Source organism: Phaenicophaeus curvirostris, chromosome 16 (assembly GCF_032191515.1).
Source record: "Phaenicophaeus curvirostris isolate KB17595 chromosome 16, BPBGC_Pcur_1.0, whole genome shotgun sequence".
NCBI lineage: Eukaryota > Metazoa > Chordata > Aves > Cuculiformes > Cuculidae > Phaenicophaeus > Phaenicophaeus curvirostris.
Genome location: NC_091407.1, coordinates 7,728,094 through 7,752,427, shown reverse-complemented (window position 1 = coordinate 7,752,427; position 24,334 = coordinate 7,728,094). Strand labels below are relative to the sequence as shown.

Sequence of the window (24,334 nt, the reverse complement as noted above, 5' to 3'; positions counted from 1 at the left end):
CTCCCAGCTTCAGAATTACGTGCTGCACTTTCTCCTCCAAAGCAAGGCAGCAGCAGCTCTTCTTCACATCCCTGACTTCCATGCTTGCTAACACAGTGCAGAATTGGTGCGCACAGCAATAATCCATGGCTGTCGAGGACCTACTGCGTTCTGCCATTCACTCCAGGCTTTAACTCGTTGAGATTCTCAATACATCTTTGTGTAAGGTCCTGGCTTTGTTACAGAAGCAGCAGCATCACAAGACCCAGTAACACCACGGTTGTCCTTCAGCATGATTAAAACACTACATTATTTTCTCTCGTGCTACAGATACAAGAACATCTGACCGTCCTGCTAGACTCCAATCTGACCAAAACTGTAACGCTGTCCCAGTGCCACTTCAGCCTGTGACTGAAGCAGGGCAGGACATGGCCAGGCTGTAGGTGGGCTCTACCAGTTCTCAGCATACGGGGGTCTGTCATCCCTCACCTGGACTGGTCTCATGACATAATTCTTCCCATCTTCACCAGCTATTCCAGTACCACCCTCCCTTGCTGCCTTTCCTGGAGGGCAGCTCTGGTCTCCAGCTCCCACCAGCACAGTTTCTGCTCTCCGAAGACACAGCCAGTGAGAAAACCTCTAACCAAAAATCCCCTGCCAAGCCTTGCTGACCTCTTCACCAAGATGTCTTCCTGATGCCGTATTTACCTTGCCCAACACCAAACTATTAATGACCTCACCGGTCTGCTCCCCCTGCTAATTCACCCCAAACACTCTGTCTATCAACACTTGCTTCTCCTCTCAGCTAAGGCTCCCCCAGGCACAGCCTGAACCCCGCACGCCCTGGCGGCTCTGCCTGAACAACCCCGTGTGCCCCAATGGCTCTGCCCGTCCCGGCTGCTGTTTGTAGGAGCGAGGCTGTGGGATCGGCCCCTCTGTGGGACCAATGAGGACCTCACACCAGCAGGACAGTGGGTTCAGCACCTTTCTCAATGACTGCAAACACTAGGGGTTCAGGCTGTTCCACCCATCCGATCACATCCCAAAGAGCCTTGAGAGCAAAGCTGCGTCAGAGTGGGGCACGGCTGCCAAAAGAGTTGTTCGACCTCTTTGGATTGTTTGCCTGCCTTCGGAAAATATTCTCCCCCGCCCCCTTTTTTTCTTCATTCAAGCTTTTCTAGACAAGCACATGACAAACGCATGTATCGGAGAGAATGAACAGTCTGCCATCCAGTCAGGAATGAGGGACTATCACAGTGATAATGGGATTGTCTGACCATGAGGGAGCTCGATACAATGGGAGATTTATCTTGAAGCCAGTCCCTTGGCAGCCTGACCCCGTGTTGATGTCAGCACGGTTTCTCATTGCACAAAGGCTAAGGATCAGATGCAGGATGACAGACCCAGCTCTATCTCAAGTGCATCTGGTAACACAGCAGTGGATGCTACCATCAGTAAAACATTCACTTGCCACTTTCTGGCAAGCGTTCTCAGCAGTCGTTGCCTGAAAGCTTTCTCAGTCCCTTTCCCATCATGCAGGGAGATTTTCAAGTCTGTAAAGATGCGCTGTTTTGCTTAGGCCTAATAATGTGCCGCTTAGAGTGGAAGAGAGTCCTAGGAGGGATATTGCAAGAGAGAGAAAGAGAGCAGCTTGGGGCTGGAGTCACAGCATCGTAGAACCATGGAATGGTTTGGGTTGGAAGGGACCTCAAAGCCCATCCAGTTCCAACCCCCTGCCATGGGCAGGGACACCTCCCACCCGATCAGGGGCTTCAAGCCCCATCCAACCTGGCCTTGAGCATCTTCAGGGATGGAGTTTCTACAGCTTCTCTGGGCAACCTGGGCCAGAGTTGGGTGGGGTTACCCATGAAACAGAGCTGCTGCACAAGAGGATTGCTGGGCTCAGCTGGGATGCCAGGCAGTGCTCTCTGCATTAATTACCTCCCAGTATTCCAGTGGTGATTCCTTAAATTACCTACACACTTTGCTTCATTTAAGTCATGCTGTCCCATGGGAACAATCTACCTACCTTGAATGTCCAAATGACCCGTAAAATTGCTTTCTTTTCCACCACAAACCAAGGCAATACTTCAAGTCCTGACCTTCAAGGGTGCTGAGGCGAGGAGAGAGGGAAGCCAGGAGTCTGGGGCCTTGGTCCAGTGCTCCTAGAGACTCTTGTCACAAGGAATTACATGGGCTCTGCAAACAGATAAGGTAAACCAGAAAGAGCCAACCTTGACACGGCAATCGATGCTGTAGTTTACCACCAGGAGCAAGTCAATAGCCCCGGAGTTGCATGCTGCATAGCAAACATTGCAGTTTTATCTGGCTGACAGGCAGCAATTTGTGGCAAAGGGTAAATCTCCCTGTTCACTCATGCTTGACAAATGGATGGTCTTGTTACATTCTCTGTTCTCAGTAGGTTTACACATGAATTTAAGGTTAAGCCTGTAGGATCACGACCTTCGTTTAATACTGCATGGCCCAACAGACCCATAATTAATCCCTAACATGTTCAAGTGACAGTTCTTGCTTGGTAATGTCATCCACATGGAAGAGTAAGGGACATGTAAATTCATAGGTTCAGGCTAGGAGTCACAGATTTTCCAGCCATCGGAGCAGCGAGGCTCCAAGGCAGGTTTCTGGCAGGATGAACAGGATAAACAGTGGCTTGGGCCATTTTACAAGCAGATTGGACAGCCCAAGAGCAGGAGGAGTGATACAATCACCTCTCGTTCTGTTGCCTAGGATGGGATGGGAATGACAGCACCTCAGCACTGCCATTCTCTTTTATGTGACCAACACTTTCTACTGAGGAAAACTGAAGAGTTTGAGAGGCTGGTGAAGCCTGGGAAGAAAACCCTCACCATCTTCATCCTGAGAAATTTGCAAATGGAAAAACTCAACCACATCCAGTTCAGCCTCTTCTTCTCCAAACTACTGGTTTTCAAACATACCAGGAGGTCTGAAACCCACCCAGAGTCTGGAAGCCAGACCCCAGAACCCCAGGCACCTCCTCATACCCAGGTTGAGTCCTTTCTGCTTCAGTCATGAGAGTTGCTGCTAATGCCAGTGGTTTGTTTGCAAATTCTGGTTGCTCTGTTACCAAAGATGAACACACTCGGTCAGTTTGGATCAAGTGTTTTATCACACAAGGCAACACTGCAGGCTGGGGATATTTTACATAAATTTATTGAGATTTAATATTCATTCACCAACAGTACAAGATGTCAGATCTCTGCTATGGAAGGGCCAGAAACATGTCAACCACCGACACAGACAAGCATCGCTCGGCAGTAGTTACGCTGTATATCAAACTTGAGTAACTGGAGCACAAACAATAATTGCTCCTGCCTACACATCTGGAGAGAGGGAACATGGGTGTCCTACAGCTATTCCAGACCTTAGGACAATACGTACAACCATTACATTTGCGAGAGTGCCTCTGGATGGGCCCCACTGCATATTCAAACAGCTGGTTTTAAATCATCTTCTCCTAAAGCTTTAGCAGCCCATGCACCAGCCTGAAACGATACATGGGAAAAGATCATAGAATCATAGAATGGTTAGGGTTGGAAGGGCTCTTAAAGGTCATCTAATTTTGACCCCTCTGCCATGGGCAGGGACACCTCCCACTAGGTGTTATTCACAAGGGACTTACGGAATAGGTCAGCCCGCCCTCTTTTTCTGCTCTGGGCAGCCAGAAAGATGAGCTGCTAGGAAAGTCTGACAAGGGCAGGGAAGAAACTCTCCCTTCAGCTCGCCATGTGCAATTGCATCACAGGCAGGTGAACCCAACAGAGATGCAAGCAGGATTTGTCCTCAAATGCCTGCCCTGAGCATGTGCAGGGTGACCCTGAGCTGCGCAGCAGCATGAAGAGCGCTTGAGAGCTCCCTTCTTGAGAGCCAGGAGGAGAGGAAAGTAAAAGGAGCTCTGCCAGCAGCGTCACAAAGCTGGCAAATTTTATAAAGGGTCTCCTGTTAAAAAGTGGAAGCTGTAACTGGGCAACGGTGCTGAGGCAACCAAGTCTGATGACTGGCAGTGACCATCCAGGCTGTGGTTGCCCTCTCAGCACAACCAGCCAGGGAGACGTTGTGCCAGGTATGATGGACCACAGGGGATGGAAAAGGTACAGAGAAACAAAGCAGCCAAGGAAGTAGCACAAGAGGAAACTGTACCTTGATTCTCCACCCTGCTGCAGCTCCAGAGGGTTGTTTAATTTCCATAGTATGTGAAGTCATAGCAGGTTTAAGATACCTCCAAAACATCAAAACACACTTTGTTAGTGTACGCAGCCCTATGAGCCCCCAGTCCTGCAATTGTAGCTCTGACACAAGGGGAAATTACAGAGAAAAGAAGAGAACCACCCCCTCCAACAGTGCCAGCAACGCAGCACATCGGTGCCCGCTCAGATCTTTGGGACTTCGGCTTCCGAAGCAGATCTGGACTTTCTCCTGCTGGTCAGGCTGCCCAGGAGCGACTCCTCGCTAAAGGCCCCTTCGAAGGTCGACAGGATGGATTGGCGAAACTTCTCCTTGAAATCCGGCCCCACAAATACGTACAGGATGGGGTTGATGCAGCTGTTGAAGAAAGCAAGGCTGGAAACCAAGGGGATCCCTATGTAAAGGGCCATTTTCATCTCATGACTGGAAGAGTTTTTTGATATTTCCAGCAAGGAGAAGACATGATAGGGGAAATAACAGAGGAAAAACGAGACTGTGACAGCGATGATAATTCTGTATGGCTTTGCAGAGCTGGCTAACTGCCTTCTTTTCAGCTTAACAGCAACGATGCTGTAGCAGATGAGAATCACCATGAAAGGGATGAGGAACCCACACAAAAATCGCGTTATGATCATCGCTTTGTGTCGCATCCTCCACAGCCTCCGTGTTGCCTCGGACGTGTAGTCATCAGACAATGCAAAGTTATTATAGCAGCTGGTGACGTTCCTGGAACTGACCACAGTGTCCCGAAAGACGAGGTATGGGGAGCTGAGGAGAAGAGCCAGGCCCCATGTCCCCAGTGCGATCCTGGCTGCCAGCTCCGGGCTCCTGCGGTTGTGAGACCAGACGGGAAAGGCCACGGAAACACAGCGGTCCATGCTGATGACCGTCAGGAGGAAGACGCTGGCAAACATGTTGAGGAACGCGATGGTGCTGTTCAGCTTGCATAGAAGCTTCCCAAAAGGCCAGTGGAAGCCCAGGGCGGTGTAGGCAATGCTGAGGGGCAGGAAAAAGGTGAAGATGAAGTCAGCGATGGCCAGGTTGAGGAACCAGACAGAGTTCACCGTCTTCTTCATCTTGAAGCCTGCAATCCAGATGACAAGGCCGTTCCCTGTCACCCCCAGCAAACAGGCGATGCTGTACACCACCATGGAGAGGACGTGCATGCTCTTCTGGAGACCTGAGTAGTAGTCATGGGTAGTGGCGTTCTCAGACGGCACAGTGGGGGAACTGGCAGGGAAGGGCGAAGGGGAACAAGAGATGCTGTCCATCACTAGCGAGCCAGAGTCCTGAAATCATAACAGCACACACCATGATTATCTACAGCTTCTACAGCTTGAGATGCGTACACAAAGCCAGCTCACAGAACTTCTCTACGACATCTGCAAGGCTTCAGAACAGCAGATAAATTTGTGAGACACAAGGAATTTAAGCCGTTCACGCTAGATCCCAGTGAACCAAGACACAGGGAGGGGGATATTCTGTATCTGCCTTGGGTTGGTCCAACCTTGAACATCTCCAGTAGAGATTGTACCAAGAGGAGTTGTTCGAGCAGAAGCTCAGCCACCATGGGGACAACTCAAAGTCCCATTGCTACCAGGGATCCATCGGGACAAGAGCTATTACTCATTTCATGGGAAGTCCCTGGATCCCCGTAAGGCTTGTCACCCACACAACACCAGCCGACTGTCACTGAGAGGCAATTTAAGCCAGAAAATAAATGAAAATAATGAAGATCTTTTTCTTGCCCCTCCTTTAGCCCACAGCAGCCCTGCGTGCTGCAAGGAGTAGGGTTGGCACCACCAGTAGCCTACAGCAGCAATCCCACATGGGCCAGTGGCAGAGCCACAGAAAACCAAATCCCTCAACTGTGATGGATCCTCCTCAGATAACCATCGATAAATTAAGAGCAGAAACCATCCAGACTGATAAAGATTAAGTCACAAGAGTGCTCGACAGGTCCCTTCTAGGGAGTCGCGTTCCAGTAGGGAGAAGAGCACCCAAGGATTGTTCCAGTGGAACCACCAGGATGTCAACCGCAAACTGCCCACCTGTTCGCCCCTCAGTTCTCCTCGCCTCTCCTCACCCCGCATGCCGCCTCAGCACGTCCCACAGCACTCACCACTGCACCACGCTCCTCGGCCGCTCTGCCGCAGCCGATGGTCCTCTCCTCCTGGCCAACTCCCTTGGAGAGGCTGCTCCTCTCCGGAGAGTGACTCACGCTGCCTCGCTCCATTTTCCCATGGCTTGGCATCACGAGGAATTTAGTGGGATCCTTTATTCCCTAATCTTGTTCCTCAATTTGTGGGGCATTGATTTAACCCCTGAAGCCCTGGCAGTCGCAGGCTCCCTCGGCCACTGGCCAAACCCATCCACTAACTTGGATTTGGAGCCTTGCTCCTGCCTGCCCCACTCATCCCCCTGCAGCAGGTTCCTTCTTCCCCAGCACCTGGACACCCTGCGAGCACTGGGGCTGCCCTGAGATGAGGGGGACAAGGTGGGCTCTGCTCCCCATGGCAGTGGAACCACACCAGTGCTGCCAACCGGTGCCGTGGCCTGGCACGCCCGCTCCCCTTGAGAATCATAGAATGGTTTGGGTTGGAAGGGACCTTAAAGATCATCCAGTTCCAATCCTCTACCATGAACAGGGACACCTCTCACTGGATCTGGTTGCTCCAAGCCTCGTCCAACCTGGCCTTGAACCCCTCCAGGGATGGGGCAACCACCACTGCTCCGGGCAACCTGGGCCAGGGTCTCACTAGCCACATCATGAAGAATGTGCTTGTGAGACACGGTTTCTGGTGGCTCTCCCTGACCTGTGCAGTGTAGCGGGGGCATCCCCATCCTCTGGCTTACGGGGGAGGCGAGGGGCACCCCCAGGATGCCGGGACTATGGGGTGACAGGAGAGGGGGGACAACAGAGGGGCGAGGGGGGACAACAGAGGAGGGGATGGCAGAGGGGAGATGGGATGATGGAGAGAGGGTGGCAGAGGGGTAAGGGCAGAGGTTTGACAGCGGAGGGGTGGCAGCAGAGAGGTGACGGCAGCGAGGGGACAGCAGAGGGGGGACAGCAGGGGGTTGATGGTGAAGGGGGGCGGTGGAGGGGTAACGAAAGGAGGGTGACAGCAGAAGAGCGACAGGGGAGGGGTGACAGCAGAGGGGCGGCTGTAGATGGTCGGTGGCAGCAGAGCGGTGGCCGCAGAGGGGGTGACGGTGGCCGCAGGGGGGGTGACGGTGGCCGCAGAGGGGGTGACGGTGGCTGCAGAGAGGGTGACGGTGGCTGCAGGGGGGGTCGGTGGCCACAGAGGGGGTGACGGTGGCCGCAGAGGGGGTGACGGTGGCCGCAGGGGCGGGTGACGGTGGCCGCAGGGGTCGGTGGGCGCAGCCGCCCCGGCCAAGGTCACCCGCGCCGCCACCGCCACGTGCGGGCAGCGCCGCCGGCCCCGCCCCGGCGCGGGCCAATGGGAGGCGGGGAGGCGGCAGAGCGCGGCGCGGATTGGCCAGAGCGCTCCGCCCGCCGCGGCGGAGCCAGCGCTGATTGGTCGAAAGGCCGAGGGGGGCGGGGCCGAGCGGGACAGCGAGCGGGTACGGACCGAGCGGGAGCGGGACAGAGACCGAGATCGAGACCGGGAGCGGGTAGGGACCGAGCGGGACCGTGAGGGACCGGGAAAGGGACAGGGACGGGGACCGTGCGAGGCGGGGAAAGCGACCAGGACCGGCTGCAGGCGGGGACCGTGCGGGACGGGGAGGGGGACAGCCCCCCCCCCCCCCCCGCCTCGGGCGGGTAGCGCTGCGCCCCTCACCGCAGTGTCGGGGCGCGGGGGGCCCCGCGGGAGCCTGGAGGATGCGGGAGGCAGCGGGGCTGGAGCATCGGGGACCCTCCGGGGCTAGAGCGCTGTCCTGTGGGGGGGACACACACACGGGAGGCTCATCCCTGGGTCGGGGGGGGGGCTCTGTCCTTCTGTCCTGGGGACCTTCTGTAGGTCTGTCGGAGCTCAGGGGGCTCCTGGGCTGTGGGATGCGCTGGAGCCAGCTGCCCCGCTCAAAGCCTGAGCCCTACGCTTTCCTCCGCTGCCCCTTCCCAGCTTTTCCGACAGCAAGGATCCCCTCCCCACCAGCAGGACCCCGGGGACAGGAGCGAGGCCAGCGCTCCGTGGCCTCACGCCCAAGGCCTTGAGCAGCTCGGCACAAGCAAACCCAGCGCGATTGCTTAATAACCCGCTCACGGCCCATCGCCCGTCCTGCAGGGTTAATGGCTAAAAAGATGCACTGTTTTCAGCCAAGGCAGGCGCTGGGCTGTGGGGACAGACAGACGGACACTGGGCTGTCACGCCTGCCCAGGAGCTTGTGGACTCAGACCTGCTGGGGCTTTGCCCTCGTGGCTGTGCGCAAGGGAAAGCAGCCGGGAGAGGTTTAAGCGTGCTGAGGAAGGCATTAAAACTGAGCTCTGTGGGTACGAGCACTTCACTGCTCTTGAAATTGAAGAGAAGTTTTCATAAGATACCCTTGTGTCCATGAGGGATTGTGCCAGCATTCCCGGGAAGCCTCGAGACTCACAGATGGACAGGAGCGAGAAGAAAAGGTGTTGCTCTTGTTGCTGCTCCGGCTCAGTCCATGCGTGGGTTCTCCACATCCCCGAGGCCCTGCAGAGCGACTGTCAGAAATGATGAGAGCGCTGTAATTAATGAACATTAAATTAGTGAGGGAACCTTAAGAGCTGTTGGTGTTTTCCTCACCCAGCCCGTGGCTGGTCCCTGTGTGTTCGCAGGGTGGGAGCAGGCAGGACACCGGGACAGCGTGGAGGCCCAGAGCCCCGCTGCCATCCCAGCTCATCCCACAAAGCCCTCTCCACTGCAGGTGACCTTGGACCCAACAGAAAGATGGCAAACACGACACAGGGCACCGGGGGCCTCCCCAGCGCGGAGCTCTGGGCCTCCCATAACAAGATGGTGATGGAGCCGCTCGAAAGCAACGACCCGGAGGTGAGAACCCCTTCCTGGCCCCTGCCCAGCAGCCGCTTCCTTCATCCCCTGGACAGCTGTGGGGATACCGATCTCCTGGAGAGAGGGATCCATCAGGGAAATGGTCCAAGGCTGAGCGGGTAGGACCCACGCATCCTCTGTGCCTGCAGTGAGAGGTGGAGAGGGAGGGCGTCCTCCAACCATCTGCAGATAACACGGCTGTAACTTTGCATCTTCTGCTCCTAGCCCTCTGCTTGAAGATCTAAAGCCCACACCAGAGAGCTGGTCCAGCAGGCTCTTGACTCTCTAACCCAAATGACAGCTGAATTATCTGGCAGCTTCCTGACCTAAAACATGGTCTGTGACTGGACATCAAACTGTCTGGGATCAGCTGTACCAAGAAGGGATCTCCTCTCCCATCTCCAGCACCTTTCCAGGCCCCTCCCCACACCCTGTCGTCTCCGAGCGTGCATCCCCTGTGGTGGAGCATCCACCCCTCCCTGCAGAGCCAGCACGGGTGAAGCTGCTTCTCTCCCTTCCCAAAGGTGCACAGCATCATCAAGAAGGAGAAGCAGCGGCAGAGGCTGGAGCTGGAGTTAATAGCATCCGAAAACTTTGCGAGCCGAGCGGTGCTGGAGGCCCTGGGATCCTGCTTGAACAACAAATACTCCGAGGGCTACCCAGGGCAGAGGTACGAGGCTGGGTCTCACCTAACACAAACCCTTGTAGGGATGGAGAGGAACGGCCCATCCTGCCAGACCTCACCTCTGCGAAGGAAGCAACAACCTGGCGCTGGCAGCCAAGCTCCTCCAGGGCAGGATCCGACCCTCTTGGCTTCTGTCCTTGGCTGTGGGACAATCTCAGCAGGGCCACATCGGCTGCAGATGCTCTCCTGGTGGCTGAGGCAATAGTGGCATCACTGGGTTCTCCACGGCTTGGTCACTGGGTTCTCCACGGCTTGGTCACTGGGTTTGGTTTAACCCCTGCCCCGTCCTTTACCGGCAGGTACTACGGCGGGACAGAGTTCGTAGATGAGCTGGAAAGGCTGTGCCAGAAGCGAGCCCTGCAGGCTTTCCACCTCGACCCCCAGAAATGGGGCGTCAACGTCCAGCCCTACTCAGGTAACCGGGTGCTCGGGAGAGCCAGGCCGGCTGCACGGGCCTCCGCATGCCCCGGCACGCGTAACCGGCCCGGTGTGCTATCGCTGCAGGGTCACCGGCAAACTTTGCGGTGTACACGGCCCTGGTGGAGCCGCACGGGAGGATCATGGGGCTGGACCTGCCCGACGGGGGCCACCTCACCCACGGCTTCATGACGGACAAGAAGAAGATTTCTGCCACCTCTGTCTTCTTCGAGTCCATGCCCTACAAGGTACAGGGAGCTGCTCCTGCTGGAACCAGGATGCGGTTGTCATAAGTGTTGGTGCCTCTTAAAGTTAAAAGTACCAGTGTCAGGCTCTGGGCACCCTCTCCTGCAGGACAGCACTGAGGGTGATCTTCACCCATTCCAAGGTAGCTGAACCCTCCTCTTCCTCTCCCAGGTCAACCCCAAGACCGGTTACATCGACTACGACCAGCTGGAGGAGAACGCTCGCCTCTTCCACCCCAAGCTGATCATTGCAGGTAAAGATCAAGTCTTTCTGGCCTCCTGGGTGATGCATCTGGGTGAAGCTGGTGGCTCCATTAATCCCGTAGCACCCTGCAAAGCACGCAGATCACAGAATCCTTGAGGCTGGGAAAAGATCTCTGAGATCATCCAGTCAAACCATCAACACAACCCCTCTGTGCCTACTAAACCACCTCTGGAAGTGCCATTGCTACATGCTTTTTGAACCCCTCCAGGGATGCAGACTCCACCACTGCCCTGGGCAGCCTCTGCCAGGGCTTCACCACTCTTTCAGTCAAGAAATTTTTCCCAATGTCCAATCTAAACCTCCACTGGTGGGAGACCATTTCCTCTTGTCCTATCACATATTACTTAGGAGAAAAGACCAACACCCACCTGGCCACAATCTCCTTTCAGGCAAATGTAGGGAGCAATGAGGTCTCTCCCCTCAGCCTCCTGTTCTCCAAACCAAACAACACCAGGCCCCTCAGCTGCTCCTCATAACCCCTGTGCTCCAGAACCTTCCCCAGCTCTGTTCCCCTCCTCTGGACATGCTCCAGCCCCTCAATGTCCTTGTAGTGAGGGGCCCAAAACTGAGCCCTCTAACACATCCACACTGGCAGGAGCTGGTGTGCTGTCCCCATCGCAGGGCTGGACACGGGGCTGTCCCCATGTCCTCCAGCATCTGTCCCTGTCCCCTCCCTGCAGGTGTCAGCTGCTACTCGCGCAACCTGGACTACGCCCGCATGCGGAAGATCGCGGACGCCAACGGTGCCTACCTCATGGCCGACATGGCCCACATCAGCGGGCTGGTGGCTGCCGGCGTGGTGCCCTCCCCCTTCGACCACTGCGATGTCGTCTCCACCACCACCCACAAGACGCTGCGGGGCTGCCGGGCCGGCATGATCTTCTACCGCAAAGGTGCCTGACAAACGCTCCCACCGGGACAGAGGGTCTGCAAATTAAAGCTCCTTCCTGCTCTGGCTGGGAAAGAGGGCGAGCAGGAAGGTCTGGGGCCTCCTGAGAGCATCTGAGGAGCTTCCCACCATCAACCATGGCCCAGATTTGAACAGCCACCATCCCTGCCGTGAGAGGGCAGGAGTGGAAGAAGCTCGTAGGAGGGTGGTGGCTGTGCTGCTGCTTCATGAGCAACTCTGCCCTCCTCTCCCACAGGCACCCGCAGCGTGGACCCCAAGACGGGCAAGGAAACGCTCTACAACCTGGAGAGTCTCATCAACCAGGCGGTCTTCCCAGGGCTGCAGGGAGGCCCACACAACCACGCCATCGCAGGTACGCAGCTGCGCCAGGCTGGCCACCGGCTCCGGAACAGCAAAGGGAGAGATGTCCTGGCTGGGCTGTGGTCCCCAGCAGCGGTGTGGGAGCTCCAGCCACCCTGATGGGGTCCCAGCCTGGAGAGATGGCGGTGAGGAGCTGCCAGCTTCACCTAGCATCATCTGAGGAGCGACCAGGCTTCTCCCATCCTTGTTGCTCTCTGCAACTACCTAAAAGGAAGATGTGGAGAGGAGGGAGCTGGGCTCTTCTCCCAAGTGGCAGGGGACAGGACAAGAGGGAATGGCCTCAAGCTCCACCAGGGGAGGTTCCAGCTGAACATTAGGAAAAAATTTTTCACAGAAAGGGTCATTGGGCACTGGCAGAGGCTGCCCAGGGAGGGAGTCACCTTCCCTGGAGGGGTTTAAGGGATGGGTGGACGAGGTGCTGAGGGTCATGGTTTAGTGATTGATGGGAATGGTTGGACTCGATGATCCGGTGGGTCTTTTCCAACCTGGTTATTCTATGATTCTATCCTGCCTTTTGGCTCATGGGAACATCGCCAGCCTGGTTAGGGGAAGGGAATGCCCATCAGTTTCCAGGATGATTCCACACATCCCAGCTTCCACACTTCCACACATTCCACACTTCCCCTCAAAACTCACCCAGCTGTGCCTTCCCTTCCTCCGCAGGGATCGCTGTGGCGCTGCGCCAGGCCATGACGCCCGAGTTCAAAGCCTACCAGCAGCAGGTGGTGGCCAACTGCAAGGCGCTGTCGGCGGCGCTGATGGAGCTGGGCTACGACATCGTCACAGGTGGGGACACAGCTGAGCCCTGCACGTGGTCAGGGTCCGAGCTGGGCCACGAGGGCAGCACACGGATGGACACGACAGGCAGGGACTCCCACCAGGAGAGGCGGCGGCTCTCCTGACACAGTTCCTTGGGGCAACTTGGAAGCAGCCCCTTTCCCCAGGGCTTCTGCCCCGAGAGCCAGGGGCAGGTGCTGCTGCAATCGCAAGCCTTTTCTGGCTGTCATCTTGGCACAGGAGTGGCATCTGCCCCAGCCCCACATCCCCACCTAACCCCTCTCTCCGCAGGTGGCTCCGACAACCACCTGATTCTGCTGGACCTGCGCAGCAGAGGCACGGACGGCGGCCGGGCTGAGCGGGTGCTGGAGATCTGCTCCATCGCCTGCAACAAGAACACGTGTCCTGGTGAGGGATCCCACAAGCTCTGCCGGGTCCTGTCCTCCTGTTCCTGGCTGGCCATCAGCCCACACGGAGCTTCCTCCAGAGCTCCCACTCCGGGCACTGGGAAGGAGGCTGAAATCCCGTGTGCAGCAGTTTTGGTGCTGGGTTTGGTGACGCGTGACCTGTTCTGGTGCAGGCGATGTCAGCGCCCTGCGTCCCAGCGGCCTGCGGTTTGGGACGCCGGCTCTCACCTCCCGGGGCTTCAGGCAGGACGACTTCCGCATGGTGGCTCAGTACATCCACAGAGGTGAGGCTGGGCCCAGGGCAGCTCCTCCAGCCGAGAAGGCACCACCTGAGCCGAGCCGGGTGGCTTCCCCAGCAGCTGGCAGGGCAGCACGTGCACAAATGAGGAATAACCCTCCCACTTGCACATCTGGATGTGGGAGAGGACATCTGGCCACAGCTGGGACTGGCGAAACCCTCCCTGCTGCATGGGCAGCCGGCTGAAAGCCTGGAGCAAAACTGTACCTGTCACAGTCTCATTCCAGATGTCCTCAGGGGTCCCACATGGGGTTCCTGGGCAGCTCCTTCCCTCCCGTGTCTCGGGGAGCAGCCCCGGTGCCATGGGGTGTGCAGGGCTGAGCCCCACGGCCAGCCCGGGAGGTTCCCTGCGGCAGGGCCATGAATGCCGCGGGACGGGGGTGCAGGTGGAGGTGCTGCAGCCGCGAGGGCTGAGTGACATGTCTCCCATTCCGGCAGGGATTGAGCTGACGCTGCGGGTGCAGAAGGACATGAACCCCAAGGCCACGCTGAAGGAATTCAAGGAGAAACTAGAAGAGGAGAAATACCGAGCAGAGCTGAAGGCACTGAAGGGAGAGGTGGAAGCCTTCGCAGCCACCTTCCCGCTCCCGGGGCTGCCTGTCCTGTAAGGCAGCCGTGCCCACTCCCGGAGCCACGAAACTCCTGGGACCGCGGCACACTCGCACCCCTAGCCCGAGACCAATGCCCCAGTGCCTTCTCCCAGCACCTCCCCACTGGCACTGCCTGTGGGGCGGCAGTGGCTCCTTGTTCAGCTCTCCCTCACCTCTCATCCCGTGTGGGGCGCAGGACCCCTGCGTGCAGCCCCTTCCCCACCAGCGTCATGGTCAGGACCCAGCACAACGTCCTCCCCACCCAGGTCTGAGCTGCTCAGAGAGGTTTTGGCACCCAGGCACACATCCGGAGGGACCAAACCCCGCAGCCATTCCCCGCTGCACAGGAGACTTCACAACCACTAAAACCCTCCCCAATTCCTGCCATGAGGATGTGCCATCGCACACCAAAACCTGCTCACCGCATGTGCCTTCAGCCTCCACAGGCTTTGGTGGAGCCAAGCCTTGTCCAAGAACCTCCTGGACCACTACCCGTCCTCGCCCGTGCCTCTAGGATCATCTCAGCTTGAATAGAACCATTTTTTAATACGCACAGTAAAATGAAGAATTAAACCACACTCTGTGACAAGAATTGGAAGCTTTAAAAAATACAACCTTTTTTTTTTCTTGTTTTTTTTGTATTTCAAAAATATCTGAACCCAAATAAATAATTTTTTTTTAAAAGTACATTTCTCAGACTCATCGTTTGGTGTTAACATCTGTTAAACTCTTGTGCAGTAACACGTACGGCACGACACTAAGACATGCTTCTTGGATTCCTCCCTGTCACACTCGCTCTAACTACGGACGCAAGCATTCGGCACGCACAGGCACACACACGGAACTCGACATGCAGTGATAGGATACAGTGCTTTAAAATGAGATGAGAATTCCTCACTCCCTCAGAGGCGGCTCTCAGCCCAGCCCTGTGCCGGCAGTGAGGCAGCCAGCACCACTGGGTACCCTGTGTTTCTGCCTTCCAGTCAAAACGCACCCCGGGAGCGGCGTGTGTGGGTTTCGGACCCCTCTGATACCGGTGGGGGCTGTTGCTCTGATGCTGGGGTGCCGTTTGGAGTAGGCACTCTCCTGCAGCCTGAGTAATGCCACATTTCCCACTGCGCCTCTGGAGCCGTTTCACAGCACTGCTACAAGATCCAGGTCCTTCCAGCACCCCAAAAGGTGAACCCGAAGCCTGGGCCATCACCCCTGGGCAGCCCAGGGTCTCAGAGCCCCCCTGTGCTCAATGACAACCAAAGAACAGGCCTAGGGGCGTGAAGCCACTGGCTCCCACCCCTCAGGCACCTCTCCCACCCCATACCAAGCGGTGAATATTGCTGGAGTATAGGCAGTACTTCCCTAGGCAAGGCAAGGCAGCCTGGAACTGCTTCGAAGTGATTGCTACTGGATGAAAGTAAATCTGAGCTCTGTTCACTGAGAAATGGAACCTGTGTAGGGTTAATATCACCCACTCCTATGGCTGATCCTCCTGGGGTGGGATCTGAAAGCAGTGGGATCTGTAGAGCAGCCTGGACACGCTTGTCTCCCGCCACCGGTAAGGAGAGGAGTTGGAAAAGGGAACAGAACCACAGGAGACCTTTGCGGCGATGAATTCCTGGTCAGGCGTAGAGCTTCCTCTCCGCTGGCTCTTCCCGACAGCCAGCAGAGCGAGAGGAGGGAGCCGGAGGCAGGGGCATGCTGGAGCACTCGCGCAAGCAGGAGACGGCCATGCACAGCACCGCTGGCTCCAGCGGCGAGGGTCGGTGCGGGAGGGCTGGTCAGTATTGGCTGCGAGGAACCTGCCCTGCTCACGGTGGAAGGATGGCCGGACAGCAGCACGTGGTGAAGACAAGAAGCAAGATTCCTCATGGGAGTCATTAGTGCGAAGATCGTTAAGTCTGCCAACATCGGAAACTAGTGAGGTAACCCAGTGGAGATGAGCAAAAAGTCTTAAAGTGCCAATACGGGATTTTTACAGGAGCAGAAGGTCAAACAGAAGAATCGTGGAGCAAAGAGGAGTTCGGCTCCTGAACCACCAGCCACACTCAGACTCCCCTGGTTTCTGTCACCGTTATGGGCACTGCGTGCCACAAGGACAGGAGGGGCTCTAGCCACACTGAAGTGCCACAGCCCGACAGAACTGCCCTGTTCCTGGAGTCCGAGCTCAGAGGTGGCCCCGCTGTGAGGCAGGTTTAGGAGGATGCATGCTCCAAGGCCATTTCCCTGCAGCTCCTGCTCAACAGCCAAAGTGCAGACAGCACAGAGCTCCCCGTTTTCAAAAGGATGATGATCCCAGCAAAACCCCCGGGGTATCCTCCCACATCAAAGCTGCTTTAAGGTGGAGATGCAGCGGGAGATGCAGCGGGTCAGACAGGGGGTAGTGCAACTATTGCTCAACACAGCCTGAAACATCAGACAGGACAGGTCTGACGTAGGGAGCAAGAAGCAAGTTATTTATCGATTTATGAGCGCAGCTGAACGCTGCAGGCAGAGACCACTGTGACGAAGAGATCAGCCAACACAAACCATCCATCCTGCTCCGCTGCTCTGCGCTGTCAGCCTGGAGGAAGACGTGAGTGAGTCAGCAGGAAGAGTTCGATCCTCCCTCCTCAAACTCAAACAGCCTCAGGTCCTTTTCCAGCAGGAAACAAGCTCTCGTGCCGAGCCCTTCTCCAGAGCTGTGCAACTGGCAGGACACGGGGAGCTTCAATCCACCCGGTGTCACCTGTATTGACTGGGCTGCCTCTTCCCCCAAGGAATCTCACCTTGGTTTTAGTGCGGAAGCCGTTTGGGTGCAGATGAATTGACAAGGGGACACCTCAAGTCACTCGGAAGCAGGCAGTTTTGATGGATGCGGAGTCTTTCACCAGCAGACCCAGTCCACGCACACAGGAGGGCACAGTTAGGAAAGGAAAATGCTTTTAAACATACTTTAAAGGCGTGCAGCCCCATGCACAGCCACTGTCCACCTTCAGCACCTCACGCTGCTTCCCAGCCATAACCTAAAAACACCACCACAAGCAACCACAGACCTTGGAAATCCATCTCGAGTATCACGAGCTCAACAGGCCTGGCCAAGCTGGCCCCACTGCCAGACACCAGCACAATACTGACATTTAAATCAGCCTTTCTGCCCTGCTGGTTCACAGCCCCCACGCTCTCAAGGGAGCCCTTCCAGGCAAGAGGAAGAGGCAGCAACTGAAGCGAGATGCTGGTGCCAGACAAAGGCTTCTCCAAGGAGCCTCCATGCCTTCAGGACACAAGTTTTGGAGCAGCGCAGTTCTTGCAGCATTTCAGAGGGGTCTGAGCCACACTGGCGAATCCCCATCCCTACAGAAACTTCCCTGGGCAAGGAAGGAGCAACACATTCATGTCCAGCACCGCCTTGCACCATCACGATGAACAGAAGTTTAAAAAACCCAAATCAAAAATGCATCGGCTCATCTTGTATGATTTCAGCTGTTCTTATCCTGTAGTTAGAACAGTGCTAAAAAGAAATAAAACTAAGGCTCTCTCTTTCCTAGCAAGGAATCACCATAGGGCTGCTATGGCCCCACAGCATCGGACGGACCCAGGCACAGACTGGGATTGGTGGCCAAGGAGCAGCATCTGCTATGAGACTCTAGAGGGAAGCGCTGTGCCTGGGCACAAAGCTTTTGGCACTGACAGGAACAACGTGGGAGCATCACCGCACCAGTGGCAAAACCTTTATGGCACAGAAGCTTTGAAAGGAAAAGTCCTCAGCATCCAGGCTCAGAGAGAGGCAGCTCTGCCCCATGCGGAGCTCCCGGAGAGGTAGTCAAGACATGACACGGCTCGGCCAGAAGCAGCATGCAGCGACACTGACCCTGCGTTACTGCAAAGCACAAAAGTCAACGCCCTGACAAAGAAAAACCCCAACAAACTATTATGGACACAACAGGGAACCCTGTACATTCATCCCTGTCTCTCCTGAGCACCAGCATCTCCCCAGCCTGCTGTCTCACAGCACAGCTTCAGCTCAATTGCACTGTTGATTTATCCACCACAAAAAGCTCCTAAAAATAAGGATCCCCTGACTCTGCTCAGTTCCCCTCTCTCTTTAAAAGGCCACCCTCAATCGCACACACTTTTGAGGATTCCTGTTCTCCTTCCCACCCTTCTTGGAGGTCGCCCAGCAAACAGGACGGGACAAATTAACAAGGCACAGTTCTCTACATTCACAGAACGGGCGCCTCGCTGCTTGCCAGCGTTAAGGGCTCCTTCCACTTTCTGGTTTTTAATGAAAGTGAGAGGAACTCGCAAACGCTTTCTGGAGAGAGGCACAGGTGCCTGTGCTGCTCTCCACCCATCCCGGGAAGCTCCAGGAACTCAGGAAGATGCAGGAGGGGACACCATCCACTAGGGCTGCGCACAGACAGGTGACTGCATGCTGCCAGCCTGCCAGGGAGCTCCCAAGCTGCGCTCACACAAGACACTGCTGGATGGAAAAACCTCCTGTGGCCTTTATACCTCCCCTCTGGTCTCCACCCTGGCTCCATGGAAGGGACCAACCGCGTTCAGGGCTCTGGCAGAAGCGTGTGGAGCACTGTGTTATTTTAGGGGCTGCACACCAGTAAGTATCGATCCCCAAGACAGCCCGGCTCTCTCTCCATGCCATAATCCCCCTGGGATGCTGCCACGATGCTCTTTAAAGGTTAATAGTGCCCACTCTAACATTTAAAAACAGAGTGCCTGGTGGTTTACATGATGGAACATCTACGTTCTCAGCTACAGCGAACCACACAGAAATCCAGTCCCCCAAACAACGACTTCTGTGGAGCAGAGGCGCTTGCAAGCGCATCGGCTTCTCCACCCCTTCTTGATGTATGACAGCAACTGCAGACAGCATCGATGTCAAGCATGGATGAGCTTTGTCAGCCCGAGAACGCGAGCAGACAGCCCATGCTGGGCTAGATTTTGTACAAAAAGCTGGGCACGTAGTCAAATCTGAGCAGGGGGTTCACCCCCCGTCCGGGTTCCTGAATGCACTGCAGCTTCAGCAGCTCCGCTAAATACTGTACAATTTTGATATCTTCGTTGGCAAGGCCCAGTTGAAGCTTCAGAAAGTTCATCCTGCGATTCACAACGGATTCCTCCGGTTCCCTTTCGCTGATGGGAAGGTGCAAATGATGGCAAAAGGTGAAGAGGAAGGCTTTCGAGCACAGCTGGGTGAGGATGCTTTGGACGTGCATATAGTAGGTGCTTCCCCGTTTGATCTGCGTGCGATGATCCGCCAGCCGCGACACCAAGGTGCCTTTGTAGAGCGGGCAGCGGAGAGTCTTACTGTCGGCGTCTAGGATGCTGATGTACCGGCTGTATCGGCTCAAGGCATGCAGAACGTTCACCCCAGCAGGCGACGTCGTCCTGGAACAGCAAGGAGAGAGATCACAGCTGCAGGAGACCGGACACCACACAGCAGACTGTGTCCATGCTCCACTATCGCACACTTTCCTTCAAGCTCATGAGCCTCTGTGGGCAAATAAAGTCTGTCACGGAAGAGAATGGTCAAATAGTATCTCCAGCCTGCCAGATCCCAAAGAAACCTTGATCTCCTAGATCCCCCACGCTGTGTGTGAACAACTTCATAAACCACTGCACATCAGGGCAGCTTTCTCCCTCGGCAGCATGGAGAGGGGTCAGTTGGACATCTCTGGTGAACAAAAGCAGCTGGTGGTTTCTGGATGTGACAACAGGGACTCAAAAACCCCAACCTGCCCATCTCACCAAGCGCTCCACTCTCCCCCCACATCACCATTTTGGGAAGGAGTTGCTCTGAGGTGATCAAAGCGAAACCTTCTGCCCTTCTTTGGGAGAAGGGCAAACAAAAAGAGAAGGGCAAAAGCCAAAGGGAACCATTCTTAAACCAGAATATTCTCTGGCTGAGCCTAGGCATTTTCCACTCAGGTGCAAACCCACAGCACATTCACAGCAGACAATTACCCAACAAGCCTAAATTCATGTTATTTAAATGCAAATTCCAAGCCTACGCAAATGGAGCCTTCTGCTTCTCAGTTCTGCGTGGTTGAAGTCTCCTGGCTGAGCTACAGCTCCCAACTCCAAACTAGGAGCCCTGGCTCCTGCACCACGGCTCCCTGTGCCCAGGCAGTGTCCAGCCTTCGGAGATGCAGCACCCTGACCGGAATGATTCATTTAACCCCCAAGCTCTTTCTCAAAGCCCTTGGACTAGTGGTTTGCACCCACATTTAATTCAGTGCTTAATTAACATTCCACGGAGGAGGATTTAAATGACTGACACCTTACAAGCAGCTCTTAAACAAAAAATGACTTCTGTTTATAAGAATTGCACCTAACCACAAGCACTGAGCAACAAGGAAACACTCGTGGCTTCTAAAAACCTCACTGAGAGCCAGAGCAGCTTGGAGCTTCTCCTGGCAGAGCTGTCACCCTGCCTCACGAGCACCCAAATGAGGGTAAACTCACAGCTCGGAATAATTCCATCACCCAGAGCCCCCAGCAACGCAATGCCTAGCAGCCCAAAAAGCAGATTTGGGTGTTCAGATGTTCCTGCTGCTCCAACTCTCTTTCGGGAGCTATTCCAGCCCGGCTCCGAGCACTGGGCTGCCGCTCTGACTCATGTTTTCCAGGCTGATGACAGTGACGGCCGTTCCCTGTCATACCTGTGCCTGAAGCACCAAACACATCCTGGCAGCACACAGAGAAAATCCTTTCCACAACAGCAACAAAGGCAGTGCCAGACTCTGGAGAGCTTGAGCCATCGCTGCTTGCTAACATGAGCTACAAAGCCCCATTTCAGCCCTGAGGTTTGGGAAAGGGTCCTTGCCCTTGTGATGTTCTCATCCTGAGCAGAAATTTCCTTTGCATCTGAACCACAATTCCAACATCCGCACAGGTCTGCAGATCTTTTTTCCTGTTATAAATAAGTCTTTGTCCATGTGCAGCCTCTCAAAGACCCCAGCAGCTCTGCAGGCTTCACACCTTCATTCTTCCTCACAACAGCCGGTCGCACATCCTCACCAACACAGCCCCAGCTACCGGCACTCCAATTATTGACCTGGGCATCTCATCAACAGTGCATCCACCATCTCTTCACGAGGGCCCACAGGGAAAAATAAACTCCCTGAATCAAAGCATTCATTTGAAACCCAAAGCTCTAGCTAGAAAGGTCGTAATAGTTTAGGCAGAGAGGGGAGGAAAGCAGAGCAGGGACCCCAGGAGCACCCTTACTGGATCACACAGGACTCCAGCGTCGATCTCTGCTTTGCTAGGCTATGACCTAAACCAAAGGGAAAACTCCTCGCCATGGAACTGGTATGAGCCCAGCAGCACGCGCCCAGCACGTGCTGTAAATGTTAACTCTCAAGTGAGGCTGGATGTAAAGAGAGAGACAAACCTCCTCCTCTTCAAAGTACACCCCATAAGCAGAAATTCACAGCAGCTGCATAGGGAATTAGACAGAAATCTCCCCCGCTTACCAATTCCCCTCCAAAATCCTCGCTTACCCGTTTTTATCATCCACCTTGACCCTGGTAAAGCAAACAGATCCTCCATTTACCTCTGGAGTCCGATCAGCTTCCACTTCTGGAAATCCACAACGTGCAGAGGGGAAGTGACCCAGTGTTTCACAGGCTTGGTGTAAACGCTGCAGTTGGGCACGAAGATGGAGAGCGCCGTCACGAGCTTCTTGACTATCGCTTCCTCTTCCCCCAGCACGATGAGGGTCCTGCCGCTGAGCAGCGAGTAGATGGCGGGGTGAGCGAATGGGTACTGCCTGATGAACCGCAGCGCGTTCTGGCCAGCCTTTTTTTTGTGCCTGTCACTCGCCTGCCCAGAAGGATGAGCCGGAGAAGGGGTCCTGTCGGAGCACGTGGAGGCAGCGCTGCTGATATAGCTCGTGGAGTCCGAACACTCGTCGAGGCTGCTCTTACTAATCTCTCTGCTGCCTGGTGGGTAGCGCGAATCAAGCTCATAGGGAAGGAGCCCACCTGAGATGCCGTCATGGGAGGGGAAGCTCCCACGCAACCCCTGCTCGGCCTGCCGGTACGGCTGCGGAGGGATCCTGACCACCCCGTCCTCCTCGCAGGGCTTCTGCCCCACGTCAGGCAGGGGTTCTAAGAAGTTGGGACTCTCCTTCCCGATACAACAGGCAGAATCAACCTGCACTAAGTTTTCCTCTTTCAAAATATCTTCCTGCTCGTCGGCATTGTCCAGGCTTAGTTTGGGGGTGAAACGGAGGCCGCCCTCTTCGTCATCCACGTAAGGTTCCTCGTTAATGGCACTTGGGTAGCTCGCTTTGAAATCCTCTGGGATGAGGGCCTCGGAGGGGCAGGTGCTGAGCACCTCGATGCTGTCCTCGCTGACAGTCCGCCGGCTGCCCACCTTGCTCCGACCCGCCTGGGGGCTGGGGCTGACGGGGAGGCTGGCCTGGCTCTCCGACTTGGTCAGGCCAGACGCAGACTTCTCTGTTCCAAGAACCTCGATGCTCTCACCGCTACTGATGCTGCCTTTGATATCCGCATCAAGGTAATCCAGGTTCTCCTGGTGTTCAAACGTCACAGACTCAGTCATTTGGGGTTCCTGGGAGTCCTCGATTTCTGGCTCCATCTTGATGGGTACGGACTCCACGCTGGACTTGTAGGACCCCAGGCTGATGACCACTTTAGGAGCAGGGGACTCTTCCAAACACTTCCTATCGATGGTGTCTTGACTGAGCCCCTGGCAGCCTCTGTACTGGTTTTCAGGTGTTTTTTCTTCCAGAAAGGACACATCCTCAAAGAGGAAGTTGGTTATGCTCTGCTGCTTCAAGAGGGCCCTGCTTATCTGCTCTGTCAGGAGGTAGCACACGTCACCCCTGAAAGTCCTCTCAATATGATGCAGCTGGTCCAGGGTTTGGGTGAAAAAATAAATATCACAGAGCTCCTCCAATGTCTTCAGCTTCTTGTCAAAACATTTAGCAGACTTTGCTTTGATGAGCTTGGGGGTATAGGACGGCACGTGGGTGTAAAGGTGCGTTTCGCTGGGCTCGGCAAGGTCAGAGGTAGCCAGGTCCCGATCGCAGCCTGCGTTGGCCTGATCCGGCGCACACTCGGGCTCGTAGGGGTGGAAATCGGACTCCTTCAGCAGCTTCCTGTAGGGATACGACCTGATTTGTTTCAGCAGGTCTTGGTGCTCAATGATGGACTTTTCCACACTGGCCAGCTCATTGGCCTTCTCGATGGCTTGAGTCGTGTAATACCCTTTGTCGTTAGCTTTCTTCTGTATCTCAGTTTCGTTGTGCAGGACAGTCCTGGTGTAGTCGAGATCTTTCAGCTTCTTTTCCAGCTCGTTAGCAAAAGCCTTCCTGTTCCCCGTCTTCAGACACTCGGAGGCTTTGGAGAACTCTGCGGAGAGCTCTTGAAACTGCTGCATGATTTTGTGCTCATCGGCAGAGATGTAGGCCATGCAGAAAGGCCTCACGAATCCCCGTGCTTCGAGGTCGTACAGAGTCAAGTGGTGGACGTAGGCAAAGGCACCTTCCTTTGAGTCCCCCAAAACCACTTTAGAGTCCTCCACAAAGTTCAGCTTTGGGTAGGCAGAGCCGGGTGGGTGCCCCACGAAGGACGCCTGATAATCCACAGACATGATCCGAAGGGAAAAATAATTGAGATCAAAAGCGCCCGGCACCTTGGCATCATCAGGGATAGTCAGGAGGGGCTGGGGTCCCACTTGCTCCGAGAACTCAGAGATGAGGATGAAGTCCCGGGTGAACTTGGAGCTGGCGACCTTGGCCCAGGGGTTGGCGCCGTGGCTGGCAAAGGGGAAAAGCGGCACCGAGTACTCCTCGGGCAGTGGGGGCTCCCTGCACAGCTCTCCCTCCAGCTCCTCCTCCCTGGTGAAGGCCACCACATCGGGGGCGCTGATCATATTTCCCGCAGGACGGGACCCGCATGGAGCTCTGCGGTCCCCCTGCTCCTCCTCTGCCTCCCCTGCTCTCCTTACACCCCCTCTGCTTCCCCTGCTCCTCCTTGTCCCCTCTGCCTCCCCTTGTCCCCCTACTCCTCCTTGTCCCCCTGCTCTCTTTTCACCTCCCTTGTCCCCCTGCCTCCCCTTGTCCCCTTGCTCCCCCTTGTCCCCCCTGATTCTCCTTGTCCCCCTGCTCCCTCCCTGTCTCCCCCTTGTCCTCCCTGCCCTCTCTTCTCCCCCCTTGTTCCCTTGTACC

General features: G+C 55.7%; 3 protein-coding genes across 4 annotated transcripts; 1 reads left to right on the top strand and 2 right to left on the bottom strand.

Annotated features, from left to right (window-relative positions):
* Positions 1-3,183: 3,183 nt before the first annotated feature.
* LOC138727754 (chemerin-like receptor 1) lies at positions 3,184-10,181 on the bottom strand. Of its 2 annotated transcripts, XM_069870523.1 has the most exons (3): positions 9,930-10,181; positions 8,708-8,857; positions 3,184-5,492 (listed from the first exon to the last, which is right to left on the bottom strand). In XM_069870523.1, the coding sequence occupies exons 2-3, from the start codon at positions 8,834-8,836 to the stop codon at positions 4,389-4,391; spliced, it is 1,233 nt and encodes a 410-aa protein (XP_069726624.1). In that variant the 5' UTR covers positions 8,837-8,857; positions 9,930-10,181; the 3' UTR covers positions 3,184-4,388. The 2 variants fall into 2 exon arrangements, with proteins under 2 accessions (XP_069726624.1, XP_069726623.1); XM_069870522.1 differs by lacking the exons at positions 8,708-8,857; positions 9,930-10,181 and adding an exon at positions 6,326-6,541.
* On the top strand, positions 9,023-14,432 carry SHMT1 (serine hydroxymethyltransferase 1). Its single transcript, XM_069870520.1, has 11 exons — positions 9,023-9,185; positions 9,710-9,855; positions 10,170-10,285; positions 10,375-10,535; positions 10,705-10,786; positions 11,478-11,690; positions 11,943-12,059; positions 12,731-12,853; positions 13,136-13,252; positions 13,425-13,535; positions 13,988-14,432. The coding sequence occupies exons 1-11, from the start codon at positions 9,084-9,086 to the stop codon at positions 14,155-14,157; spliced, it is 1,458 nt and encodes a 485-aa protein (XP_069726621.1). The 5' UTR covers positions 9,023-9,083; the 3' UTR covers positions 14,158-14,432.
* A 299-nt stretch (positions 14,433-14,731) lies between these two features.
* Positions 14,732-24,124, bottom strand: SMCR8 (SMCR8-C9orf72 complex subunit). Its single transcript, XM_069870519.1, has 2 exons — positions 21,692-24,124; positions 14,732-19,521 (listed from the first exon to the last, which is right to left on the bottom strand). Exons 1-2 carry the CDS (start codon positions 24,037-24,039, stop codon positions 19,068-19,070), a joined length of 2,802 nt encoding a protein of 933 aa, XP_069726620.1. The 5' UTR covers positions 24,040-24,124; the 3' UTR covers positions 14,732-19,067.
* Between the last annotated feature and the right edge of the window lie 210 nt (positions 24,125-24,334).